The sequence below is a fragment of the Ailuropoda melanoleuca genome, chromosome 2, assembly GCF_002007445.2.
Source record: "Ailuropoda melanoleuca isolate Jingjing chromosome 2, ASM200744v2, whole genome shotgun sequence".
NCBI classification, from domain to species: domain Eukaryota; kingdom Metazoa; phylum Chordata; class Mammalia; order Carnivora; family Ursidae; genus Ailuropoda; species Ailuropoda melanoleuca.
Genome location: NC_048219.1, coordinates 161433631 through 161442756, shown reverse-complemented (window position 1 = coordinate 161442756; position 9126 = coordinate 161433631). Strand labels below are relative to the sequence as shown.

The 9126-nt window shown below is 44.0% G+C and overlaps 1 protein-coding gene across 2 annotated transcripts in view; it reads left to right on the top strand.

The window, feature by feature from the left end:
- HECW2 (HECT, C2 and WW domain containing E3 ubiquitin protein ligase 2) overlaps window positions 1–9126 on the top strand; it is a 361561-nt gene that overhangs the window by 234917 nt on the left and 117518 nt on the right. For both annotated transcript variants that reach the window (XM_034654885.1, XM_019797411.2), the window contains 3 exons: window positions 4210–4310; window positions 4765–6117; window positions 7126–7221. In XM_034654885.1, the coding sequence (XP_034510776.1) occupies window positions 4210–4310; window positions 4765–6117; window positions 7126–7221 (1550 nt within the window). The remainder of the gene's footprint in view (window positions 1–4209; window positions 4311–4764; window positions 6118–7125; window positions 7222–9126) is intronic.

Sequence of the window (9126 nt, the reverse complement as noted above, 5' to 3'; positions counted from 1 at the left end):
CTGTTTCTATTTTTTGAAACAGCTTCGGGAGAATACCTATTATTTCTTCTTGGGATGTTTGGTAGAATTCCCCCCAGGAATCCTTTAGGCCATGGACTCTTGTGTTTTAGGAGGTTTTTGATCACTGCTTCAATTTCGTTACTGGTTATTTGTCTATTCAGATTGTCAATTTCTTCCTGTTTCAGTCTTGGTAGTTTATAGGTTTCCAGGAAGGCATCCATTTCTTCCAGGTCGCTTAGTTTATTGACATATAGTTGTTGATAATAATTTCTAATAATTGTTTCTATTTCCTTGGTGTTAGTCGTGATCTCTCCCCTTTCATTCATAATTTTATTAATTTGGGTCCTTTCTCTTTTCTTTTGGATAAGTCTGGCCAGTTGTTCATTGATCTTATTAATTCTTTCAAAGAACCAGCTTCTAGTTTCATTGATCTGCTCTACTGTATTTCTGGTTTCTAATTCATTGATCACTGCTCTAATCTTAATTATTTCTCTTCTCCTGGTTGGCTTAGGCTTTATATCTTGTTTTTTCTCCAGTTCTTTAAGGCATAAAGTTAGTTTGTGTATTCAAGAATTTTCTATTTTTTCCAGTGAGGCTTGGATGGCTATGTATTTCCGTCTTAGGACCACCTTTGCAGTATCCCATAGGTTTTGGACCAACGTGTTTTCCTTCTCATTGGTTTCCATGAATTGTTTAAGTTCTTCTTTGATTTCCTGGTTGACCCAAACATTCTTAAGCAGGATGGTCTTTAGCTTCCAAGTGTTTGAATTTCTTCCAAATTTTTTCTTGTGATTGAGTTCCAGTTTCAAAGCATTGTGGTCTGAGAATATGCAGGGAATAATCTCAGTCTTTTGGTATTGATTGAGACCTGATTTGTGACCCAGTATGTGATCTGTTCTGGAGAAAGTTCCATATGTGTTCGAGAAGAATGAGCATTCTGTTGATTTAGGGTGGAATGTTCTATATATATCTATATAGATATATTTCTTTATTTTGATTAACAGTTGGCTTATGTAGCTGGCTGCTCCTATGTTGGGGGCATAGATATTTACAATTGTTAGATACTCTTGTTGGCTAGACCCTTTAAGAATGATATAGTGTCCTTCTGTATCTCTTAGTACAGTCTTTAACTTAAAATCTAATTTGTCTGATATAAGAATTGCTACCCCAGCTTTCTTTTTAGGTACGTTGGCAGGAAAAAAATGGTTCTTCGTCCCCTCACTTTCAGTCTGGATGTATCTTTAGGTTCAGAATGATTCTCTTGTAGACAGCATATGGGTGGATCATATCTTTTTATCCAATCTGCAGCCCTGTGCTCTTTCTTGGGAGCATTTAGGCCGTTCACGGTGAGAGTGATTATTGAAAGATAGGATTTTATTGTCATCATGTTGCCTGTGAAGTTCTTGTTTCTATAGATTGTCTCTGTAAATTTCTGTTCTATATCACTCTTGGGGTCTTTCTCCCTTTATAGAACCCTCCCCCCCTTAATATTTCTTGCAGGGCTGCCTTGGCGGTCACATATTCTTTCAGTTTCTGCTGATCCTGGAAGCTCCTTGTCTCTCCATCCATTCTGCATGACAGCCTTGCTGGATAAAGTATCCTTGGCTGCATATTCTTCTCATTTAGCACCCTGAATATGTCTTGCGAGCCCTTTCTGGCTTGCCAGGTCTCTGTGGACAGGTCTGATATTATTCTGATGTTCCTCCTCTGTATGTAAGAAATCTCTTCCCCCTTGCCACTGTCAAGATTGTTTCCTTGAATCTAAGATTTGTGAATTGTACTATTATATGTCTTGGCATCAGTCTATTCTCATCGATCTACTTTGGATAATTCTGGCCAGTGGTTTATCAATCGGCTCCTTCCAGGAGGAAGGAAACTAGGAAGCTAGTTTCCTTCCCCAGATTAGGGAAGTTCTCAGCTACGATTTGTTCAAATATATCTTCTAGACCTCTCTCTCTCCACCCCCTCGGGAATCCCAAAAATTCTGATATTGGAACGTTTCACTGAGTCATTAATCTCTCTCAGTTTGATCCCTTGGGCTTTAATCTGTTTTTCCCACGCCACCTCAGTTTCCTTCTTTTCCGTCATCTTATCTTCTAGCTCACTAATTCACTCTTCTGCCTCATTTACCCTGGTGGTCGGAGTGTCCAGTTTAGACTGCATTTCATTCATAGAATTTTTAAGTTCAGCCCAAGTAGATCTCATTTCTGCCCTTAGAGAATCTATATTGTTGCTAATATTTTTCTCAAGCCTAGCTATCGACTTCATAATTGTTACTCCGAAGTCTTATTTCTGACATCTTGGCTATATCCATATCTATTAAGTCTGTGGCAGAGGCCACAGTCTCTGATTCTTTTCTTTGTTGGGGGTTCCTCCTCTTAGTCATTCTGTTAAGGGGTGGTTGAGGGAATGTACAGAGTCCAAAGTATTAACCACAACCCAAGGAAAATGCACCTGTTTTATAGGGACCTTAGGGTTGTCGTCCTCTTGTTCATCCAGCCCGTCTCCTGGGGGAGGGGCCTGCTGTGCTGTTACTCAGGCAACCCTGCTTGGACATAGTTGCCCTGCCATCTCTGATGGGCTCAGTGAAAACTGGTTTTTTGGGGGTTTTGTTCTCTGGTGGCTTTACCTGGTGGCTTTCCACATCTCTTCTGAGAGTCAGGGCAGAAGTGACCACATTCAAACCTCAGTATCAGAACAGACAGATCACAGTCTGCTCTTAACTGAGCTCTCCAGGCCACACTGACTCCGTTTCTGTCTGTGCTGCTAAAAACCGCAGTCTCCTGGGTTGTGTGCCCCAACAGCAGCTCTTCCAGATGTCACTCCCAGGGCTGGGCATGTCTCTGCTCTTTGTGCTTCTAAAACCACCAGCCGTCCCCAGTTCGCACGAGCGCCCCATAGCTCCAGGTTTCTGTCTGGGCGGCTGCCCGCAATTCCTTTCCCTGCCGCTACAGGTCTGCGAGTCTGTGCCCCGTCCCCAGCGAGGTAGGCTTTTGCACTCCAGTGTTATCTCACCTTCCCGGTGCAAGTTTATGGAGGTTTCCTCCACCTTCTGTTTATCTTCCAATATCTGCCTGCAGAATCACAGCTCCCCATTCATACCTGGAGACCAACAGCCAGAGATATTCTGTTTGTAGAGATCCAGATCTATCTTCTTACATCTTGGGCTAATTTTGTGGGTGTTCAGAATGGTTTGGTAGATATCCGGCTAAATTCAGGGGACTGGCTGAAATAGGGTCCCCTACTTCTCCGCCATCTTTTTTTCCGAAAAACTCGTACTATCCCTTTGATTATTTTCCTTAATTAAGAATAAATCAGATTGAGAATGAAAGTTGCTTCATACAAGGTCATGATGTAATTGCATTTGACTTTGATTAAATAAATACAGAATTGAAAAGGATTGACAACTCCATCCTCTAGGAGGCTGGTAGCCTGGGTGGGGGGCCAAGGTGGGACCGTGATGTGGTCCCCTCCAGCACGCCTCTTGGTGTGACAACAAGACACCACCACAGCAGCACACCTAGCTTCTCCATTAGCATCTCTTACAAGGGATGCTGGGAAGCAGTGATAGCCAGGCTCCCCACAGTGGGGGCCAGCAGCTCCAGTCCCCTTACTCTACAGGTGAGGAGGGGAGGTCCTGAGGCCCCTTCCCCTCCCACAGCTAGAGCAGCTGTCAGGGGCAGCCGCTTCTCATCCTGCTGTCTCCTAACTTCCAGCTCCTGCTCCTCCCGTAGAGTAGCGCGGCGCCCCTCACGTCATCGTGTGATCGTCCTTACCTGTTGTGTCCTCGTGGGACCAGTTTCCTATTGTACTAAATGCTGAGGAACCAGGCCCTCTACGCTTTTATACCTGAGTCCAAAAATGCCAAAACCGATAGGTCTTTCACAGCTCCTTGATGACCTTCAGAATGCTCTTTTCCTGGTCACCCTTAGCAATGAGAATGCAGATCAGTCCCCTTTAAGAAAATCACATGATACTGTGTTGCATTTTCAGTTTATAACAAGATTTCTTTGCATCCTGGGGGGTTTGTAAGTATTCCTTTGTGGGAATGAATCTTATTACATTGGATTATAATGTGCCATCGAGGGTTGTATTTTCTTGTGAGTCTGAAAGTTTTAAGAGAAGTGTGTGAGACTTGGGGGTGGCCTGCTGGAGGAGGTGCAGGCTGACCCCGCTGTAGTAAGGAAAGAACCATTTCTCCTCTTGCAGTGATCAAATGCTCAGCTACAACCTCGGCCGCAGGCTCCCAGCTGACCACGTGAGCGGGTACCTCCAGTTTAAAGTGGAGGTTACGTCTTCTGTGCACGAAGGTGAGATAGCTGTATGAATACATCGCTGTAGGAAAAACTTGTTAAATCTTACTCAGTTGTCAGTTAACATTTGAATAGAATTTGAAATTTGTGTCCTGTTCTGAAAATAAAATAGCCAATAAATGATTACCTCCTGAAGTTTTCCAGCAGATATGCAAGCTTGTTTATAAAAAAAAAAATGCCTCTTAGGTTTATGCCTGCATTTGGAAACTGGACTATAAAATTTCTAGTAATAGTGAACATAGACACTTCATTATGTCAAACTGACCAACAAGATACTCATTTATTAGTGAGTTGCTACTCTTTGCAAGGCAATAATACTGTAAAGAGGCCTTAATGGGGTGACTGAATTTGTTGAACTGATTGGTGACAAAGGAATGGGACATTAAGAGACAAGCACCGCGTCTCTTTGTTATTACCACTTTGTCTTAATAAATGCCGTTTTCTCCTTCAGATGCTTCTCCAGAAGCTGTTGGCACAATACTTGGGGTCAATAGTGTGAATGGAGACCTCGGAAGCCCTTCTGATGAGGAGGACATGCCGGGGGGCCATCATGACAGCCCCGTTTGTTCTAATGGACCAGTTTCTGAGGACAGTGCTGCTGATGGGACACCCAAGCATTCTTTCAGGACTAGCTCTACTCTGGAAATAGACACAGAGGAATTAACCTCTACTTCTTCAAGGACCTCACCTCCCCGAGGACGTCAGGATTCACTCAATGATTACTTGGATGCGATTGAACACAATGGCCATTCCAGGCCGGGCACGGCTCCCTGCTCAGAGAGGACCATGGGAGCCTCTCCAAAACTAAGGAGTAGTTTTCCCACCGACACAAGACTCAATGCAATGCTTCATATTGACTCAGATGAGGAAGACCACGAGTTCCAGCAAGACCTAGGATATCCATCTTCCTTGGAGGAGGAAGGAGGATTAATAATGTTTGGCACAGCATCAAGAACTGATGACGTGAGCCTGACATCGCAGACAAAGCCAGAAGACAACCCAGTGGAGGTCGAGGAAGCCTCCACAAACGAAGCTGCTTCCTTTGAGGATAAGCCGGAACATCTTCCAGAGCTTGCAGAGGGCTCCTTACCCCCAGGCCCAGTCCCAGACGAAAGTGAAAATGGCCAAGAGTCTCAACCGAGTGCTGACCAGAGCAGCACCGAATTGTGTGGCTCTCAGGAGGTGGATCAGGCCACAAGCGGGGCAGACACGGGGACTTCAGACACGTCAGGAGGAAGCCGCAGAGCCATCAGTGAGACTGAGTCCCTGGATCAGGGGTCTGAGCCTTCCCAGGTGTCCTCTGAAACAGAGCCCAGTGACCCTGCCAGGACAGAGAGTGTGAGCGAGGCCAGCACCAGGCCGGAGGGTGAGAGCGACCTGGAGGGGGCTGACAGCTCCTGCAATGAGAGCGTTACCACGCAGCTCTCCTCGGTGGACACACGGTGCTCGTCTCTTGAGAGTGCACGCTTTCCCGAAACCCCGGCCTTTTCTTCTCAGGAGGAGGAAGACGGAGCCTGTGCAGCAGAGCCCACCAGCAGTGGCCCCGCTGAAGGGTCACAGGTTTCCATACGCACACCCAGCTCTTTACCTGTGGTGCAGGTGCCCAGTGGAGAGGAGGAAGGGCCAGGGGCAGACTCAGCCTCTCTACCTCACCAGGAGGAGGTGGGGGAGGTCTGGCAGCGTCGGAGGAGCCTGGAGGGAGCTGCTGCCACCGCCGAGAGCCAGCCCCAAGAAGAGGGTGATGCTGGGGATGCCCGCGGGGCTTGCGAAGGGGCGACGGCCCAGGAGGAGGGCGCCACTGGAGGTAGGATGTACAAGCCGGTGTTGCTCTTGGCTCAGGCATACTGCTTCAAGAGAAGTTTTGTCCCTCAACGTAAATGATACTGTAGGTCACATGTTACCTGAATTCTTCACCTTGGGGCTCCACAGTTAGCCTTTTTTTTTTTTTTAATGCATCTTCTATTTTTGAAATAAGAGGCCTGTCGAATAGTGTTCTTCAAAGTTCAATAATGAATCTACAGTGGGACCTGGGTTTGTAGATACAAAACCGAACAGGCTGGCAGCTTTAACATCAGTGTAATGTGTAGAGGTTTTCAGGAACATCTTAAGTCACTCCTCTTTGTATAAAACCTTCAAAACAGAACTTAATATGTTACTTTCCATCAATTGTAATATTTTTGACTTCTGCAGTGTGAAAAATGTTAACTAAGTTAGGTGATGCGTTCTGCCACTTGAAGAATAAGGTGTTTTGGTATCTGGGGATGCAAATTCACACATTAAATTTGTATGGTGTCTCAGTGAACATGGCCTGGTAGAATGTTTCCTTTGATGCATCAGAAAGGATAATTCCCTGCACCTAAATAGCCCAGACTCAGAAATGGGAATGATTTTCTTATTCTATAATGTATTTTTCTACATAAAGTATCCCCTTCTTCTCCTCCACCTCCTTTTTTCCTTTTCCTTTTATTTTTGTTTTTGTTTCCTTCATCATCTTGCGGCCATTATGTGACCCTAAAGCATTGGTGAATGACCAGGACCAGCCAGGAGGGGAACAATTGTGTGTGTGTGGGGGATGGGTAACAGAGAGACATTTCTCCAGAAGACCCTCTTCTGACTAAGCATTCACCTGTTCTTTTCTTTTGTTTCTGGGTCCTTCTATGGAAAGGAGACTAAGGAGAGAAAAGAGACTAGATCCAGGATTTATTTTAGGTGGTGGTGGTGTTTTGGTTTTGGTTTGGTTTGGTTTTTCACAGACTGTTTTGACACTGAAGGGGAAAACAAGACCCAAGTACCTTTTTCTCTTTAATTCTAGGTTCTCAAGCCAATGGCCACCAGCCATTGAGATCGCTGCCTTCGGTACGCCAGGATGTTAGCCGCTACCAGAGGGTGGACGAGGCTCTCCCACCAAGTGAGCACCTGTTAGCCAAGGGGTTCGCCTTGCTCAGAGGGTGCAAGGATGACAGGCAGATCCTTTCCATGGGGCCGAGACGATGGATACCCACTCCCTGAGAGAAAGGGATCTCAGGGCTGCCCGTTGACAGAACAGTTGCAGACGGGAAAGTGCTGAGCTGATGACTGCTCGCTGTCACTGTCCTGCTGAAGGAGGGGGCAGCAGGGGGACAAGCAAATACCGTAAGACCCATGGAGTCCATACTGTAATTGGGGAAACAGAACCAGGTATTTGGGACAATTGGGTTTACAACAGAAAATTTTTAAAATTATGCCTAATGGCAGCATGAATTTTCAGTTAGTAGACAAATTGGTATAATCTCTTAGAAAAGCCTCACTCTATGCAATATACTTCTTTCTATTCACTTACAGCATTTTAAATCATTAAGTACAGCATTCTGATTTTTTCCTTGGGGGTATGCAGAGAAGTGTTAATAATGTCAGAAATTGGTCTACCATTTATTTGGAGCATGACAATTATCTGGGGTTTTGAAAGATATGTCATTTCTTTCACTTTCAAGAAACATGTAACACTTAAAGGGGGGATGGTTGAAGATGAGGGATTCTGGGAAAATAGTTGTGCAACCTGTATCCCCAGGTCCGAGTGATCCCCATGGCCAGTCATAATCTAGACATAATTTAAGCTCTGTTTAAATGTCCAGGATCCCTTAAAGCAATATTGCTCTGTAAGGACAAGCATTTTGATGAATAATAACAAAGCTCAGTAAATACTGCTTGTAAGAACACATTGGAAAGTATATCTTTCTGTGTTATTGCTTTTCCTTCTTATTCACTCTCTCACCGTATAGGTGATCATAGCAAGAAGTTGATGTCCTCGGCCTTCTGTATTTTAGAAATGGTGGGACATAGGGGTGCCTGGGTGGCTCAGTCGGTTAAGTGTCTGCCTTGGGGTTCAGGTCATGATCCCAGGGTCCTGGGAATGGGCCCCACATCAGGCCCCCTGTTCAGCAGGGAGTCTGCTTTTCCTTCTCCCTCTGCCCTTCCCTCTGATCATGATCTCTCTCTCTCTCAGATTAAAACAAAAAATCTAAATAAAAATGGTGGGACATAAAGGCAGGGGGTGTGGGAATATGCATTTTTAGGGCTGAAATGCTGAGTGGTTGGTTTTGGTGAGTGTTAACATAAACCTGAATGGTACTCTGTACAATTGATCAAACTATTGACTTGATCCTTTGGAAATTGTGTTCTGTACAGTTCCTCCCCTTGTTCATGTATTTTGATAATTGAACGTGGTTACTTATAAGAAATGTATATTTTAAACAACTTTAAAAAATAGACCAAGACCAAATAACCAATGTGTCATCTTAAGCAGGTGGGGGAATAAAAAAATTCCTTATTGTTCACATGTGGAGAAAAGATTAGAGACAGAAAAGAAAAATATCCCTGGGAGATACTTAGACATAATAGGAAAAAATGAATTGGAAACATAAGGAGAGGAATCTGGAAGAGCTTTGTTTATATGTGTATGTGGATCAATAGTAATTTGAGCCCCAGAGACATTGCGTCACATCAGAGTATGGGTGAATGGCATCTTCCTGGCCACATCTAATTGCTCTGAATTTTATTGAACCATGATTTTGGTTTCCAGATTGCATTTAATAAAGACAGGTACTTCCCTGCTGAAATTATGACCACTATTTGTGATATTTCAGTGCATTTGTTTAAACATTGATATTTGCATTACACAGAATGTATTTTAGGATTTTAAAAAAGAAACAATTGGTTTATTTTAATAAGTTGATATATCTAAAAACAAAAAAGCAATCTAATAGTATATCCAATTTAATGAGTGACTGAAGAGGAAAAAATTATTTTTTTAATTAATATTTTTTTAAAGATTGAG